At 39.8% G+C, this 19,062-nt stretch overlaps 2 protein-coding genes across 3 annotated transcripts in view; one reads left to right on the top strand and one right to left on the bottom strand.

Annotated features, from left to right (window-relative positions):
• The window catches only part of lgsn (lengsin, lens protein with glutamine synthetase domain), a 5,015-nt gene extending 3,466 nt beyond the window's left edge, over positions 1-1,549 (bottom strand). The window contains exons 1-2 of the mRNA XM_034129932.1: positions 1,457-1,549; positions 692-948 (exon numbers count right to left, since the gene is read on the bottom strand). Of these exons, the coding sequence (XP_033985823.1) occupies positions 692-948; positions 1,457-1,549 (350 nt within the window). The remainder of the gene's footprint in view (positions 1-691; positions 949-1,456) is intronic.
• A 3,445-nt stretch (positions 1,550-4,994) lies between these two features.
• Positions 4,995-17,563, top strand: ptp4a1 (protein tyrosine phosphatase 4A1). Of its 2 annotated transcripts, none has more exons than XM_034130135.1 (6): positions 4,995-5,174; positions 8,313-8,958; positions 9,288-9,380; positions 10,671-10,801; positions 13,837-13,911; positions 16,439-17,563. In XM_034130135.1, the coding sequence occupies exons 2-6, from the start codon at positions 8,854-8,856 to the stop codon at positions 16,554-16,556; spliced, it is 522 nt and encodes a 173-aa protein (XP_033986026.1). In that variant the 5' UTR covers positions 4,995-5,174; positions 8,313-8,853; the 3' UTR covers positions 16,557-17,563. The 2 variants fall into 2 exon arrangements, with proteins under 2 accessions (XP_033986026.1, XP_033986027.1); XM_034130136.1 differs by having other exon boundaries at positions 5,017-5,174; positions 8,316-8,958.
• Positions 17,564-19,062: the final 1,499 nt, after the last annotated feature.

Here is a 19,062-nt window from a genome sequence, read left to right as displayed (position 1 = left end):
CTCGGGTTAGGGTCAATGGGTTTTTTTAACTAGGTTATGGAAAATAGCTGGAAATAAGGTCTGTGGTCGACACAAATTTAAGAGACGGATCACGTTTTGTTCTACGACATTAAATACCTCAGCAGTGACCCCGCTGGTGATTTTTTGAAGAGTTTACGTGTCTGAAAAACGATGGTTGTTAACAAGTGGCTGAATAGGACTACAGAAGTTGTCGAGGACGTTGTACGTCATTACGCCGAACATGTAAACACTCCCGCTAAGTTTGTTTGCCCTGTTCTGCTTGAAAGCAAGTACCTGCCTCCTGCAAACTGTTCAAACAAACGCTTCAACTCGTACCATTTAGAATCTGTATTTTTGAATATGGATCTTAAGTTGGCGTGACGTTGAAGTCGTGCGACCCTGCTGTACTCGGCTGTAGTTCCTTTATAGCATAACGTTAGCATTTTGCTTCTGGCCATTAGATTTATGATTCGAAAATTATAAAAGTTGCGTAGACATGTGGAGATTATCTGAACAAAACGTGCAACAGGTTCGTTTTCCACAGATCTTATTTTTTCCAATATTCCAAAATCCTATGGAGAAATCCCATTGCGCAGCTTACTTCCGGGTCGGCCTACAAAAATACGTCATTACTGCAGCACTCTATTCAAAGTGCTTTACAAAAATGAAAGACATTAAGAGCATCCCTGTAGTCCAATCGTCCTCGACGGCAGGCTCAATCTCCACCCGCGCTGGGGGTTTGTGAGGCAAAGGGCTGATGGAGATCAGAGTAGGAGTTTCTGGAGGTAAAGGGGTGCTGGTGGTGGGAGAATGGATGATAGACGGACCTCCTCTTCTTGAGCTCCAGTCCACGGGAGATGAATCTCTCCCAGACACCCTCACCCCCTTCCTGTTGCCCAGGCTCATCTTCGTGCCATCGATTTGGTCTTTGCTTCTACTCTCGCCCTCCTGGAAAACACACAACGGGTCTATCACAAGTACGGTAAGAGATTGTTCAAGTTACCAAAGATTGTAAGGAGTTAAACCTGTAATGCATAAGAGTAAAGACATTACAAATAAATGTCATTGATCTGACGCTTATATCTTAAGCAACTTGCAATAAATGCATTCAACCATGGTTAAACAAACATAAAAACATAATCCTGCAGGTAGCTATCAATAAGCCAAACCATTGTTACTGCTACTGCATCTGCTTAAAATGACCTAAGCAAAGACAAGATCACAAACAACGTCAACAAAGAGCGATGTATCTAGAAATGCACAAATGAAAAAGTTAGTTGTTACCTTGAAATCTTCTGAGTCATTCATTTCTTTGTTTGGACTCTTTTTCATGAACTGTGATTTGGAATTTGATAGCCCCTCCTGTGAAGGCAGAGCTTCACTCGCACATAATCTTTATAGACAATTGGTACAATGGTGACGGATTAGAAAATTCTTTTTGCCCCCCAACACCCACGGGAGTCGGGCTGGAAACTGTCAGTGTGCGGCCGCTGGTGGACACTGTGCTGCTGCTGCTGCTTGGAGCCCATTGGCTGCCCCTGAGGACCATTCAGAGGTGCTTTTGTGTCATTGCAAAGTGAAACTGCAGCACTCAGCAGCTCTGTTTGAGCTTCCAGAAAGATATGGCAGCAAACATATTTATTCCAGAGGACCAGACAATGCTCGCTGTTAGTGATGGTCTGTGCATTAAAGAGCTACTGTCTGAGGGAAATCACTGTCTGATCAAGAGGGTGTTTTCTTAAAGGTCACCTATTATGTAAAATCCTCTTCTTCATGTCTCTTCTACATCAACATGTGTCCCCTCTTCTTCATGTCTCTTCTACTTCAACATGTGTCCCCTCTGTGTAAAGAGATTCTGAACGTTTCAGGAAAAAAGATTTGCTCACTTTTTGTCCTGATCCATTTATATAAAAACTAGGGCTGTCAGTCGATTAAAATATTTAATCGCGATTAATCGCATGATAGTCCATAGTTAATTGCGATATATCGCAAATTAATCGCACATTTTTTATCTGTTCTAAATTTACCTTAGAGGGATATTTTTCAAGTTTTTAATACTCATATCAACATATGAGTGGACAAATATGCTTTATATGTTTGTTTATTATCATTTGAACAATGACAAATATTCTCATGAATATTAAACACAACAACCTGAACATTACAAATATTCGCCTCAATTCAACCTGGAACCTCTCTCATACAATAATACAATACAAAGTGTGTGTGTGTGTGTGTGTGTGTGTGTGTGTGTGTGTGTGTGTGTGTGTGTGTGTGTGTGTGTGTGTGTGTGTGTGTGTGTGTGTGTGTGTGTGTGTGTGTGTGTGTGTGTGTGAGAATGTGGAGACACTGTGATGGATCGTTGGAGCTATGTGCAGCTCAAGGCTATATGCTCGAACGGGAGCTGCCTGGACGCTGCAATCATGTTGCGCGTACTATCCGTGCTGAGTGTGCTGACTTTTCGTACAATGTCCCACTGTCTGGCTACCTGCATAAAGTCAAGTGCTCGGCGCAGTTGTCGGCGAAATGTCGCTCCTCTGTTTTCATTGAAACAGCTCCTTATATCCGTTAGCTCAGCTAGCTAGCACCAGATGCGAACAACAACAACAACACGTAAGGTGTGCCTCGCTCGCGCCACACATACACACACCCTCTCTGTCCTCCCGATGGCCAGTCCGGGCCTGCCGGTGAGCGTGGAAGTGTGGTCTGCCACAAGCGGGCGGCAGGAGCGGGGCTGTCAGCATCAGCTTGTAGATGGTATTTTAAACTCGATGCGCTCTGAAACTACGGGGCGGCCGAGGACAAAAAATACACATGCGTTAATCGCGTTAAAATAATTAGTGGCGTTAATATTTTTTTGCGTTAACGCCCTAATAAAAACCTGTCTGAAAATGAGCTGATCAGATTTTGGCCACTTTATGATGTCATAACGATGTTTTGGCTTGTATCCATTAGCCAATCACCAACCAAGGTAACCCCCCCCCCCCCCCCACCCCCACACCTTATCACCTGAATCTCCTCCTAGAGCACCATTGAGTTATTTTTAACCCTCTCAGAGGGGCGTGGGGAGTGGCTCCTTATTTTCATCTAAAGTAACAGACAGAGAATCAGCACTTTTGAAACAGGGCTGAAACAGAGGGGATTATGGGATGCTGCAATGATCTGTTTGGTGTTTCAGCCAATCAGAGACATGTTCTGTATATATCTGAGACCTATAGTATACTGATGAAAAAGAGTATAATAGGGGACCTTTAAGGAAGAATCACCTTTGGTCAATGTTGTCCATCATTATAGAAGTATAATGAGATCACTTTCTAATCTGTTATTTGTAATTAAATTGATTAAGAGGACAGGATAAGCACAAGGTCCATTTAGTGGCTGTTCGGGAGCTTTCTATCAAATCACACATTCCTCCACAAGATGTTTTCAATCTCAAACTTTAAGAGGATAAGAAGTCCTTAACGGTCTGAAATAATCACCCTGCAGGTGGAGATTGTGTGATGCAATCGGGATTATAAAACAATGTGTATTATTTTTACTCTACAGTATTTCGCGTCATATATATGATTTAGCATTTTCACAAACTGCAGCCCCCAAAACAATTAAAGTTGAATTGACACCTGGACATTGATAAAGCATCACATGTTTGATAGGCAGAACATTACAGTTATAGATTTTGGTAAATACTTAAAATGTCAAGCTTTTACTTGAATGCATACATGGTAACAAGGTTAGAGTTGTGTATTGTGGAATCTGACCCAATAAACTGTGAAAAGATAACACACTTTATCATTTGTGTCTCCTGTATTTGTCCAATAACTCCAATAATTAAAAAAGCCTAGTTAAACCAAAGACTGTATGGCCTAAACCCATTAAAGTCTGTATTATAAAAGCATTTAAATAAAGCAATTACATGTGTATGACCTTGGCTAAATAATATGCTTCTACCAAACAGTATAGAAGTCAATGGTCAAATTATCAAATTGCTATTCAGAAGCTTACTTCACACAGAAATTGTGGAAACTCTAATAATTGTTTTTTAAATATATCAAGGAATTTAATTACATTTATTATATTAGCTCCAGTGAATGTTTACATGTTTTTATTTATTTTAGTACATTTATCATGACCTTTATCACTAAATGACATTTCAACCGTTTGGTAGCACCTGCTATTGGTTTAGTAACAATGAGTGTCATGTCAACAACAATTAATGATCATATTGTCTTTGTTAGAAAGAGTCCATTTTGATTACATGAGGTCATTTTATGAAGATTCTGCACGTTTTCTCTGCGGTCCACGTGTGTTTCCAGGGGGTGAGAGTGGCGCGAGGCCTCGGCAGCACCAGCTGACCAGCAGCATGGAGAGATGTCTGGACAGAACACCTCAAATTTTTCAGGGTGGGGTTTTAAAGGGCCAAGTCAAGCTGGAAAGGATGCACTGCAGGAGGGACCGGAAGTTATTTTGGGGTTTGTCTTCAAAATAAAGCTTAAGGTGTGTCTTCATTGAAACAAAACACCTTGCGAGAGGTTGCAGACCTGAACCTGAATATTTCACATTCTGTAAAGTATCTTAAATGATCAAACACATAGGCTATAGTGGAGTAGGCTTCAATGTTTGCCCTTGGTTTTTCTCTGGCGCTTCAGCCTAAAATGAAAATACTCAAGTAATGCAAAAGCACCTCAAAATTGTACTTAATTGCTGTTCTTGAGTACATCAGTAGTCAGCATACCTTTATTGGTCTCACAGGGGGGACATTTACATTTTTACAGAAAAAGAGCCAAAAACAGCAACATATTAATTAAGAGTCATGCATAAAATAATCAAATAATAAGATACATTTACAATTTACAAAAATACACATCCAGGTGGACAACAAACAATACCAGTAACAGTATATGTTTTAATAAGTGTAGCCCTACTTAATAATTACACAGTCTATGTGCCGGACACAAGTGTTTAAGCGTCACTTTTCTCATGTTATTTTGAAAGTTCTGACAGGAAGTGGTACTGTTCTCTCTCCATCCTGACGGTACCGTCGGACCAGGAGACTTCGACTCCGCTCGGAGAAACAGCACCGGACTGTATGGTGGAGAACCGTTTCAATTTTTTACCTTTTTCTGAGGACCGGCTGTATGATTAAGCTACAATCTTCAATGAGTAAGCATATCCCAGTAAGTACCGTGCTTGTTTTATGCCTGCCATTTTGTTGTTATTCCAACCGTTTGTGTTTTTAAATCAGAACGTGATCTTTACCAGCTGGCCTTCACGTTCTTCTGTGAAATCAAGGCCTGATTTAGCTCAAAACTCAGTGAAAACCCTTAGTTACTCTGACTATTATCATTGCATGTGTTCATTAACTGTCATATGAACTGGGTAGATGGGTATTTGCACTGTTATTTAAGCGGATTTAACGGTTTCCGTGATGTTCGTCATGGTCAGGAATCAAGCCGCCAGGAAGTGCGCCGGCCGTTGAAGCCGATTTTGAAATGACGTAGTGGCCGAACGGTGGTACTACAACTCCCGTGACGTCTTTTGGCCCAAAAATACTTTTTCCCATTGACTTACATTGAAAGATAGATCAATTCACAAAGCAGCAGTGTGTTCAGGCAGGTGGAATTAAGTATAACAATTATAAAATAAAAACAATAAGCACATCTACAATAGAAAATACTTATATCAGAAGTCATACACAATATACAATATTCTTGATACATTAAAATGTTCCATAAAAGTGCAAAATACTGCAGCATCAGCAATATAGACTTATACTACAGGAGCAGAAACATAGGACAGTATATAAATGACAGATGTGCAAGGTAGCTGTTGACTTACATTGGGAAAGAGAGGTCTGTAAATCAGCGTATATATTTGTTTTAATGTAAATAAACTACCCAGCACGAACACTTGTATATCCCTTATTTAAATCATTAGGGTTTAAAAGTTGTGAAATGATCTAAAAGCTGAATGTAGAGTTAACTTCTCTCTCCATTAATTTGACTGAGACAAGAGCAGAAGAAAAACTCAACTGCGCATGCTCCGTGGGCCTACATACGGGTACTTTCTGAGTCTACAGTCGCTCCACACTGTGCTTCATGCGCCACTAGGAAGCTCCCATAGGAATGAACGGTGTATCCAGTTCTCTTTATCCATGGTCGGGATGCGCAGCACTGCCTGGTCCCGGATAGTCACTCGGAAGTTTCTGTCGGCTAAAATCAACGCATTTCACCGTGAAATAAGTCGAAAATACAAATGACTTCTTCTGTGTGAATTCCCCCACTTATCACCTGTGTATTGCTGCAACAAGGCGTCGTGTTTCCTCATTTTAAAGCTCTTTCTCCCGGCTCCTGACAGCGCCTATAGGCCTCTAACGTTAAATGATGGCGCCCAGTCAGTCTATCCCCACACAAAGGACACTTTACAGCCTTAATGCAACAACATGTCAGCCCTTTAAATCACTACTTCAATGCTTTTTTACCTTTTTAGTCTTTTTTTGACATCTCCCTCTTAGCCATATACTCTTCCTTTTGTTCACTGTGTTATGATTTTCTACCAAATGCTTGTTTTTCATAAAGGATTAACAAAGCACACTTGAACCGCTTAGTGTTTTTGCAGCATAAGCTGGAGAAAAACATGTACAGTAAGTAATCACATCCTTCTTAGTGGCGTAAAGGGCAGATACATTAGTAAATGGCAGGGAGTTTGTGATGATAATAAAGTGCATGTTAAAGCCCAGCTGAAGGCCTCATGGTGGGCTCAGCTCTCAGACCTGACCTAGATGTCAGAAATGACACATCCTTCCCATTGTACACCATCAACCATTAGATAAGATATTACATGGTGCTGCAGTGTCACCTTATATAACACGCTTTTTCATCTTCATCCGTCTCATCATTTGTTGTTGGTCCGTCACAAAACAACCCGTTTTAACCTGTTTTAACTGCACCATATATCAACATTTTAACGTAGTTGCAATGTGGAGAAGTTCAATACTCGAATAGCAAAAAGCACAATATTTGTTAAAGGCTGAATATGTGATAAAATACTATTTTCAACAAATTATTGTCGAGCTTCAGAAGTATCCCTTCCTACAAAAATATATTCTACAGACTTAACGAAACATATTTATTGGGTACATATCCTTTTAATAAATCTCACCATCAATCATTTAATATATTGTTCAATACAACTGATAATTATGATTATGTGAATCATTTCGCAACTGCAATAGCGGTCAAAGTAATCGCAATACGTTATTGTTTCTTAATCGTGCAGCTCTATTGGGAATATCGACTTGCTTAACGTTAACACACTCTCTCACGCACACACATTTTATTTCTAGTAATGTTGTTGATGCTGTGCACGATGGCATGAGTTGCAGGAAACTCTTAAAACCGTCTGATGAAGCGTTAAAGTCATTGAGTCGTGATGTTGAAGTCTGTTGTGTTTGGTTTCTCTGCTTGTTGTGAAATATTAAGTTGCAGCTCTGGAAATAATCAGCTATTGTTCAAGTGAGGCTGCTGCTTAATGATTATTTGTGGTTATTATTATAATCTGTTTGCAGTTAATCCTTTGTTTGTTCTGTGAAATGTCAAAAACAAGTCTGAAGGATTAGGGTTAGAAAAATCCCCAAACTATTCAGCTGTTTGTTTGAGAAAAGCAAACGCATCTATATATGTCTAAAGCTGTAACGAGACACTTTAATATTTCTTGTTGAGCAAGTCAATTACAGAAAATGATGAATCAGCAGATATATTTTGTCGACTAAGTACAGCCCCAGCTTCTTAGTTTCAGTCAGGGTTTTAATTTATAATTATCTGCATTATCGTTTAATCTTATTAATTGTTTGCACAATAAAATGTCCGTCAGAAAAAGTAGATCCCAGTTTTACAAAGTTGTCTTTAAATGTCTTATTTTGTTAGTCCAAAGATGTTCAGTTTTAATATGATACGGCATGTGAAGGGGGATACCTGCAAACTGTAGTTCACTTGCAATGAAGTTTATAAAAACTATAACACTATTTGGACTTTCCCTCCCATGCACCTGTCTACGAGAACTAAAGGGTGTCAGTCTTCATAGAAAACAAGAGAAAACTGATAAATCTCTATATTGGAGAGGCTGCAAACATCATTTTTAAACATGAATATTGACTTTATCCATGAATAGTTCGCCATCATTTTTCTGTCACTGGATTTAAATGAGCGTTGCCTTAGTTTCAGAGCTTCACCGGCCTCCACAGATGCTTCCTGTCCTTTCTATAACTGTGTTTCTAAAGCGTGTCCGTGCTCCTTGTGTCCCCCTGTGTCCTGCAGCAGTTCTGTGGTGTTCTGGGTCACACATTTATGGAGTTTCTGAAGGGCAGTGGGGACTACTGCCAGGCTCAGCACTCTGCCTATGCAGACGAGTGAACTGCCGAACTCGCCTTCAACGATCCGAAGCACTTGAGCCTCTGGAGGGACCCGGCAGGAACTTGGCAGGACCGGGAAGCCTCCCAGCACCAGCGAGAATCGGCCTGGATGGGGTAACTCCACCCGCTGCACACTGCCCTCGTCGGCTCCGCCTGGCCCCAATCAAGGTGGAACCAGCCTTGTTTTTTCTTCCTTTTCTTTTGTTTTACTCCGATTGAGAAGGTTTTCAGTTCTGATTGTACGCCCTTTTTTTCGGCCGCCAACTCTCTAAATTCGCCTCTCGAAGCCTTTTTGATTTGCCAACATCGGAAGAAGACCGGAGGATTTCTGGGTTTCTAGGAAAGCTCGTCGGACATTTTTGTTTGACATTCCCTCCGAGTTTAACTAAGTGTTTACATTAGTGTTTTTACTCTGTGGAAGATTTGTTTTTACGTTTCACGTCACAATGGCTCGAATGAACAGACCGGCCCCTGTGGAGATCACCTACAAAAACATGAGGTTCCTCATTACCCACAATCCCACCAACGTCACCCTGAACAAGTTCATCGAGGTGAGCCTCAGTCATTGGTTGAGAGTTAAAACTTGCTCAGCCAGATTCAAGAGGCATTCACAAGATTAGATTACACATTTGTTTTGTAGTAACTTAGAACAGTGTGTCCACATTAGCAAATGATAATGTGTTTGGAAATATTTTTTTAAATCTAAGATTACAAAACTTACAGGGCTAGTTCATGAGCAGATAAACTGTCATTTAGGACACATTTGAGTCTTTAAATCCCATTGTGATTAGAATAGGTGACTTGTACTTTACTCATGCCAAATTGGGACATTTTAATTTGGAGAAAGCTTTCTTATATACCCTGTGATGCACTTTTACAGGAGCTGAAGAAATATGGAGTGAGCACCGTGGTGAGAGTGTGTGAGGCCACCTACGATTCCACTCTGGTGGTGAAAGAGGGAATCCAAGTTCTGGTGAGTCCAAACGTTCATATCTGTAAATATATTAAACCAAACTTAATGTGGGTTTTGCCAATTTTGTCGCCCAGCTCTGCGTGTACTCCTGCCTAGTCACTTTTCTCCTTGTGTTTCACCTAATTTCCCTCATATTTGTAATCAATAAAATGCATAACAGGCAAAATGCAATCATATATTTGAGCTCACAGCGGGTACCTTCCTCCTGTTGCAGACATGGTGACTTTATCCTGAGATTTATACATTTTTAGACAAGCCATGCCAAAAACAATGCTTCAAAAACAACAAGCAAGCCAAGAAAGCCAGTCCTTTATTTTAAAACAGTAGAGATAAAGCATTACAGAGGACTTAAGTACACATATTATTAATTATATGTAGTGCTTTCTATCCTCATGAGAACCCTCTTCCTCTGTTAAAAGATAAGAAGTGACGTAGATATCAAGAAGTGGGTTACACTTATGGCGTTATACACTTAAGTCATCCTTATTTGTTTATCTATACATCTAGAAAATCATTATTGGTCCATAAGAAGAAAGGACAATCCTCAACCTAATTTCCAAAAGCCCAACTTGGCAGATTCAGAGAGTACCTTTTGTTCCACGAACAGTTTTAAACCTAAATATATTCAATCCACAGTGATGTAAAAATAGAAGGAAGCAGCTGATTCTCACATTTCAGAAGCTGGAAGCAACACATGCTCTGCTGTTTAGTTTTATAACACATCACTAGGGCTGCTGCCTCTAATCGGCCATTTCTTTTGTCCATGTGTCTTTTTTTTTAACGCTTTTTTTCCATGATTCTTACATGCCCACCTCTGATAACACAATATTTAAAGTGGCGCTTTAACACGAACAAATGTACGACATAAACCTACCCTAATACTGTTTAAATCGTAGCATGGAGAGTATTTCTTTCTTCAAGAACAGCCTTATAAATGACTTTATTATTGAAACAGTGATCAATTAATGTCCTTTTTTAAATTCTGCAGCCTTAAAAACAGTCCTTAACAAAGCGCTGTCTCATCTAATGCCTCAAAAAGCAAGCATCTTGTTTCTCTAACGTATTCTACACAAGCTGATTTGATCAATAACCTAATTTAAACATCACATGTAACCACTTCAAAAACCCCTCAAACTGTCTCCTGAAGACCCTGACAGAGACCGCCCCTCCCCCCACAACAACATCTGAGTTCCCCTGCAGCTGGATCAGCCTCTCACTTCTTTTGTTTTGGTTTCCAAGAATCTGAGTGCAGATGACATCATTTCCTCCTCTCTCTCTGTTCTCTTCCAGGATTGGCCGTTTGACGACGGAGCCCCGCCCTCTAACCAGATCGTGGACGATTGGCTGAACCTTCTGAAGCTGAAGTTCAGGGAGGAGGCGGGCTGCTGCGTGGCCGTGCACTGTGTGGCCGGCCTGGGGAGGTGAGAGAGCAAAGGGTTAAAGGTCACCTATTATGCAAAATCCACTTCTTCATGTCTCTTCTACATCAACATGTGTCCCCTCTTCTTCATGTCTCTTCTACATCAACATGTGTCTCCTCTTCTTCATGTCTCTTCTACATCAACATGTGTCCCCTCTTCTTCATGTCTCTTCTACATCAACATGTGTCCCCTCTTCTTCATGTCTCTTCTTCATCAACATGTGTCCCCTCTTCTTCATGTCTCTTCTACATCAACATGTGTCCCCTCTTCTTCATGTCTCTTCTACATCAACATGTGTCTCCTCTTCTTCATGTCTCTTCTACATCAACATGTGTCCCCTCTTCTTCATGTCTCTTCTACATCAACATGTGTCCCCTCTTCTTCATGTCTCTTCTACATCAACATGTGTCCCCTCTTCTTCATGTCTCTTCTACATCAACATGTGTCCCCTCTTCTTCATGTCTCTTCTTCATCAACATGTGTCCCCTCTTCTTCATGTCTCTTCTTCATCAACATGTGTCCCCTCTTCTTCATGTCTCTTCTTCATCAACATGTGTCCCCTCTTCTTCATGTCTCTTCTACATCAACATGTGTCCCCTCTTCTTCATGTCTCTTCTACATCAACATGTGTCCCCTCTTCTTCATGTCTCTTCTACATCACCATGTGTCCCCTCTGTGTAAAGAGATTCTGAAAGTTTCAGGAACAAAGATTCTCTCTCTTTTTGTCCTGATCCATTTCTATAAAAACCTGTCTGAAAATGAGCTGATCAGATTTTGGCCACTTTATGATGTCATAACGATGTTTTGGCTTGTGTAACCATTAGCCAATCAGCAACCAAGGTAACCCCCCCCCACCTTATCACCTGAATCTCCTCCTAGAGCACCATTGTGTTCTTTTTAACCAAATCTCTCTCAGAGGGGCGTGGGGAGGGGCTCCTTATTTTCATCTAAAGTAACAGACAGAGAATCAGCACTTTTGAAACAGGGCTGAAACAGAGGGGATTATGGGATGCTGCAATGATCTGTTTGGTGTTTCAGCCAATCAGAGACAGGTTCTGTATATATCTGAGACCTGTAATATACTGATGAAGAACAGTATAATAGGGGACCTTTAAGGTCTTATCATGAAGGATCAACATAACAAATAAACCAACACAATAAATACATATGTCAGTGACTTATTCAGACCAATGTCTCTGGGTATATTTTAGTGATTGACATCATTTTTGTATTTGTCACAAATTTAAGATAATCAAAAGTAACAATTACAATTCATAGTAGTTACTGGCAAATTCAGATTTTTGTTTTATATTACATGATTGACTCTGCATTGGATTATTATCGGATAGGGTAACTTCATAATTGACTACGTCTGAAAGCAGAAGTCTGGGACAAATAATTGCAAGTCACTTCAGTGCACAAAATGAGATGCATTGTGGGACATGTAGTTTATGGACAACATGCTTCTGTAAAGCGGCATTCAACCGTATGATAAACATTTATATTATTTTCAAGCTCTTGCGGGGCCACATAAAATGAGGTCTCGGGCCGGATTTGGTCCCCGGGCCTTGAGTTGGACACCCCTGGATTAAAGTATTAAGGTCTTATCAAGCAGGATCATATTTTACAGCGGATTACTGTCAGGGGGATGTGGCGGATAAACTCTGACACTTCCTGCTGCACGTACAGTCTGTGGTATAGAGACAGTTTGTTTTATAGGTTGAATATCAACAATTGAGATGATTTTGAAGTCGTTTATCAATCAGAATACTCTGTTTCCAATGTGCTGCTTTTTATATTAGATTATATTTATTTGTCTTTGAACAGGCTACAAGTACTGTGACACCTAAATGCTGTTTTACATATAACAAAAATATCAACAATAAGTTATGTATTGTACATCTGATAGTTGGGCTGTTTTTCTATCTGCAGATTATTTATTTTTAATTCAACTTGGGTCGATTAAATATCTGAGAAACAGCGATAGACGTTGTTCAGTATTTAAATAAGTTAATGTCTTTTAAATATCTTGTTTTGTCGGTCCAAACCCCAAATACAAAATAGAGAAAGCAAACATTTATTCCCCAGCAGATATTTCAAAGACTCTTTGGTTATCAAAATAGTTACTGATTACTTCTCTGTCAATCGGGTAATCGATAAGTCAAGTCATTCGCAGCTCTAATGGATAGTGGGAAATTAATAATAATAAACAGTAGGGTGTATTTGAATTCGCTAGACAAGTAACACGTGGTTTATGTCATCGTAAACCAAATGTCTTTGTGGAATTTTTTTTATAGAGTAGATCAGGGGTCGTCAACCCCTGGCACGCGGCACCGTAACCAGTGGCACACTAGGAATAAGTGGAATAAGTGTGCAAAATATTTAAATTTTATTTTTCGGATCCTGAACGAGACCGCCGCCAGAGCGCGTCTCCCCGTTACCTGCAGAAGGAAGCCATGCACGCAGCGCAGCGCCGCTCTCTTGAACTCCAGGCGACTTTCTGCCGCTTTCCTCCGTGGTGCAGGGCTGATCGTTTCACCACGGAGGAAAGCACTTTCCTCTCTCTCTCTCTTAAAGGGACAGCGATCTCATCTCACTCTGCATGACCCTAATATCATAACATGTGTGTTCTGGAGAATCACAGAATGGACGATCGTCCATATTATTTATGCCGTTTAAACCAATTATTTAAATTAGTTTGTTAAATTTGGCATCATGTAAGATTGTAAGTTGCGCTGACACTGACAGGTCCATACACTGCTTCCCCGCAGCGAGGCTACCCCCGCCCTCCTGTTGACAGTTCACGAGTGTCAAGCTCCTCGACTCCATAAACTTCTCTTATGTCCATCTGTGTTTTATATACAAACTTTAAATAGTTGAGAGAAAATAGGAACTTATTAAAACGTCCCTAAGTAAGTTTTTGTTCTCAGATTTACATGTTTTTGATATGAATGAACTGAACAGACGAGAGGTGAATGAACAGAGTGAAATGTATATCAGAGTTCTGTTTATCTGACGTTCTGTTTCCCCTGCAGAGCTCCGGTTCTGGTGGCGCTCGCTCTCATTGAATGTGGGATGAAATATGAAGATGCTGTCCAGTTCATTCGACAGTAAGTGACACACATGGAAACATTTTCACAGAACTGCACGTTTAGGTTTTGATGATTTACAAAAATTGGGTACATGCTCGCATCAAAGTACTCTCAGCTAATCCTGAGTAAAACTGGACTTTAGGGGCTGAATGAATACCTGCAAAGACTCTTATTTGACCTGTTGTATATATATATTTTGTAATTATTGTTTGGGCTTTTCCGCATTTAGTAGTTTTGGCAGTATTGGGGTCATGTCCTTGCCTGAAATCAAACCATAGACATTTCCCAAATGTATATATATATATATATCAGGGTTTCCGCTAGGATTCTTTCTTGCCGGTCAAGTGTCCGGAAATAATTTATTTTACCGGACAAATTCAAAACTTACCGGTCATGTTTCAATAATAATAATAATAAGAATTGTGTAGCAGAGTTTCCGTTAGCAGGTAATTACCGGACTATGACCGGATATGCTGATGTTTAAAACTCAGTTAATGGGGTTCATTTTTATATTGCTTCAGTTTATAATCGAAACGGATCGAAAAGTTTAGATTCATTTTTCAATAAATGATTCCACAAACAACAAACAACATCATTATTACATTCAAACAAACTACTTGTAGTAGATGAAGTACATTATTCAAAAGTTTACATTAACTTTGGATAATAACACGGGAGAAACGGATCCTCTCTTTTCCTCTCTCTCTCTCTCTCTCTGTCTCTCTCTCTCTCTCTCTGTCTCTCTCTCTCTCGTGTCTCTGTCTGTCTGTCTCTGTGTCTGTCTGTCTCTCTCATCTCTCTCTCTCTCTCTCTCTCTCTCTCTCTCTCTCTCTCTCTCTCTCTCTCTCTCTGTCTCTCTCTCTCTCTCTCTCACTCTCTCTGTCTGTCTATCTCTCTCTCTCTCTCTGTCTCTCTCTCTCTCTCTCTCTCTCTCTCTCTCTCTCTCTCTCTCTCCTGACAGCCCGTCTGTTTCTCATGCAGCTCGCTAAACAGTGGGCGGGGCTTCAGGTGATCATGCAGAGCTGCGTGTCTCCGTCAGACTCAGCAGCTGATCTGATCTCTCTCTCGTCCGGTTACACTTCACTCGCGTTTATGTCCATATCGATCAGATCCAGCTCTCCTGATCGGCCTTTATAGAGCACCGATCAAACTATTAAGAGTGAATATCGGCCGATAATGATCGGCGGCCAATCGATCGGAGCATCCCTAATTATTACCGGACATTTTGACCGGCAGGTTTTGAATTTACCGTTTTTTTATAAATGTTACCAGCTAAAAAACGGTAATTACCGGCCAACGGAAACCCTGGTGTATATATTATTTCTTTCACACAAACCCACAATTTGTCATTTGTTTTATATTGGTTATTGTGACCAGGATGGATACAGAACAACATTTTCTCTCAATCACCTCCAAACTATGATTATGAAGGTGATTGAGACAGAATGTATCCACAACAGGTCGACTGATAAATTATCTATCAATAGAAAAAGTCAACAAAGCTTCTAAAAAAATTTGAAAATTTGCTGTTTTTAGATGAAATGAAATCCAACGTTATTTAGTAATATACTGAAACAAAGGCAATGCATTTTGAGATGACATGACACTTGTTAAACGCTTTTACCCAAAGCGACTTACATACACTCAATACCATGGACAATCCCCACAGAAGAAGTTTGGGGTGAAGTGCCTTGCTCAAGGACACAACGATATGCTGACTCCAGTGGGGATTGAACCAGTGACCCACGGCCTCCTAAATAACACAATTATTCTAACCTGAAGTGCAAAAAGCTTTTAAATATCCAGAAAGAAACCCTCAGTGCTCTCTGGTGGACAAACGTTGAACTGGAGACCCCTAACTGCGTTTCAGTTGACCACTGAGTTTGATATGTCCTGCTTTTCTGAGGGATTTATCTCTGAGAGAAACTGAGCGTTTGATGAAGCAGGGAGAGATGAGTCATTACAGGGACATCAGAAAGTGAGAGAGTGATTCACGACGAGTGGGTTCATGCTTTTAAAGTACGTGATGCGTCAGAGCTGGGAATATTTATAGGTCGCACATGTTTGCTTTGAAGTGATATTTGGATTTTAATAGGAAGTCACAAAAATATAAGGTGGATAAATGCTGAGGTGTTTATATATTTTGTCACAATGTATACTAAATGTATTTCTTGATGTAATTCATATTCCAGAACATTAAATGAGAAATTGATAAAGCATTAAGATTACAGGGTGTCCGTCCGCGGGGTCTTAAAAAGTATTAAAAGTTGATAAATCAATGTAGCGAAAATGAAGGCTATTAAAAAATATGAAACGGCATTTCCCAAGGTATTACATTTTGTAGCTTGTTTTCAATAAGTATATAAATTGTCCAAAGAGGTTGTATTCTACAGTTTGCCTGAATGTAATCATGGCGTAGGTGTGTAGTGTGATTCTGTGTAGTTTATTTATGGCTGCTATCTGAGACCTATTGATGAAAAACAGTATAATAGGGGACCTTTAAAGACACAAATAATATAAACTAATCTTCCGTCTTGTCCTCCAGGAAGCGTCGGGGAGCGTTCAACAGCAAGCAGCTGTTCTACCTGGAGAAATATCGTCCAAAGATGCGCCTGCGCTTCAAAGATTCAAACGGCCATCGCAATAACTGCTGCATCCAGTAGAGCCAACCCCCCCCCCCCCCCCCCCACTCTTTAATTCCACCTCGCTAGCTTATATCCTGGCAGGCTTGTTATTATTTTTTTAAGTCATTGTGTTGAAGTATTATTCTTGGGAAAAACCATGCGTGGTAATTTAACTGTCCCCCCCTCCCATAAAGTGTCAATAAAAAGTGAAAAGGAGTTGTGTGAACCGGGATGTTTTTCTCCTCATGTGCCCGGGAAAAAAAGTGAATTATGACGGGCAGCGCTGAGTCGTGTATCATTGTACGATGTTGGATTAATAGTTTCTTTTTTCTGCAAACACAGCCCAAAGATTTTTGATTTGGCCAGTGCGTTTACATCGAATGTGCTCAAGTTAATAAAATTGACCAAATTATGGACCCCGTTTAAATTTAAAAGGGTTAAAGACTGACTAGTTAGAGGTATGCCTTCCTTCAAATCAGATGGTTTCATCCATAAATGCCTTACAATCGAAGTGGAACAAAGGCAAAGGAGGTGGGGTCTTCCCGCCGCTGGCATTGGGAAAGGTGTTTCATTTTTCTACTCGGAACAAAAAAAAAAGAAATTGTTGCCTTTGTCTTGTGCAGGAAGTCTTACACTCACTTATGCCCTTTCAGTAACTATTTTTTAATATGAAATGCTTAACTGTTGCAATATTTGTCAATTGAAAGTCTAGAGTTTTTCTGTTCTCTATCAAACCTTCTGTTTACTAATTAACTGCCATGTCCAAAATGTGATTTTCATTCTTTTTTAATTTTCTTTTTTGGTTTTCTTTTTTGCTTCGAACTGGACTTCCAACGTCTGCGATATTTTGTATGCCTTTTTATTTGATGTCCGTAACTTAAAACTTGGATACTTGATGATTTTATGTATTTGAAAATGTGTACTATTATTATTAGGTTGGCTATTTATACTATCAATGGATGTGTGATTTAGTACCGTGAGCGACAAAGTTGTACCTGTTCACCAACTTGTGAGAGTACATTAAATGATACACTGAAAAAAACCAAGAGAAGACTTCATGGTGGTTTTTTCAATACTCATCCAAGGTTATGGTATATTTTTCAATACTTCCAAGGTCCATATACAACATGTTGTCAGGGCTTTTCTTTTTTTGCATCTAAGTTTATCATTAAAGGTGGGGTAGGTAATTCACTTCAGAAACACTTGTTATTTTCCATGGAATGCTCTTAACATCCCGATAGCAATGAATATCTTAAATGCTTTGACAATAAATCCATCACAAAATGTCATCTGTGGAAGCCGTAATACTGTAAAAAGCACGACCAATCATCTGAGCCGACCCGGCTAAAATAACTGGATGGCCTACCTGCCTGTCAGCCTTACATCTGTGCACAAACTTATCTCGTGCCCTCATTGGTCATGTGCGCGTTCGTGTGTGTTGGAGGAGGGGCTCTGTAAGGAAGTCTGAAGGAAGGGGCAGATTTTTTCCGGTTGTGTATTTTCAAATTCTAGCGCACTCGAGCTGGTTTCTCCATTCTTACCTACCCTACCTTTAAAGTGTTGTTAACTTATTTGTGCCTCGTTATAAAATCTGCCTCCAGGTTAAACAGCTCAAAGGTCAAGATAAAAACCACTTAACTGAAATATTTATTTAAAATGGTGTCATGATCAAATATAATTGCTTCTAAAATATAATATATATCTTCCTCTGGAGATATTCTAACACATCTGGTGTCGTTCACTTCTAACTGAATGCTAGGGTGTTCAAAAACATAATGGTATAATTGTTTTTTCAGTCAAAAGTAATGCTCTGCACAATGAAACACATTCAATTGCCCCAGAAACTGCATGAAATGTATATTAGGGTGGTCCTTCGTGAGAGGTACATTTTTTGAAGCTCCAACCACCGGAATTCCTTATAGTCAAGAAAACTCTCCTGGTGAATTGTATTCAAATTCCACATTTACCCCCCCCTCATCAACCTTGAAGTTTAGCCTCAGTAGGGTGGTCCTTAAAAGTGGGAAAGTCTAAGCTCCAACCCCCAGAATTCATTCTATTAGTCAAGAAAACTCTCCTGGTGGATGTTTTCCTCAATCTGACAACATGTACCCCTCCCTCATCGACCTGGGCTGCCACACCAGCAGCCCAGGTCGATGAGGGAGGGGTACATGTTGTCAGATTGACAACATTGTGTCTTTATTTAATGTCGAAATAATTTGAATATTTATTGCAGCTTAAATGTTTCTTTCTTTCATATCTTTGTTTCCTTATTAATCAAAATCTTGTGCAGGAAATTAAATTGGCTTCGCTGCTGTGTTATATTTTTACAAGATAAACAAATAGGGCTTTGTTTTATAAGACTAGGGATTATGTAATGCTTAACTTGTCAAATAAAAATATAAATACAAATTAAAGATTCAAAATCTACTTTTCTTGGCATTATCTTCACAGCTGGATCTTCAGGGTTTATAGGAATAATTCTCAAAGCTGTTGATCAAAGAAATTCATTTTTAATTAGATTTTCTTTCTAACTCTGTCCTGGTTG

This window comes from Trematomus bernacchii, unplaced genomic scaffold (genome assembly GCF_902827165.1).
Source record: "Trematomus bernacchii unplaced genomic scaffold, fTreBer1.1, whole genome shotgun sequence".
NCBI classification, from domain to species: domain Eukaryota; kingdom Metazoa; phylum Chordata; class Actinopteri; order Perciformes; family Nototheniidae; genus Trematomus; species Trematomus bernacchii.
The sequence above is the reverse complement of the archived record's forward strand: the minus strand, read 5'-3'. Positions and strand labels throughout refer to the sequence as shown.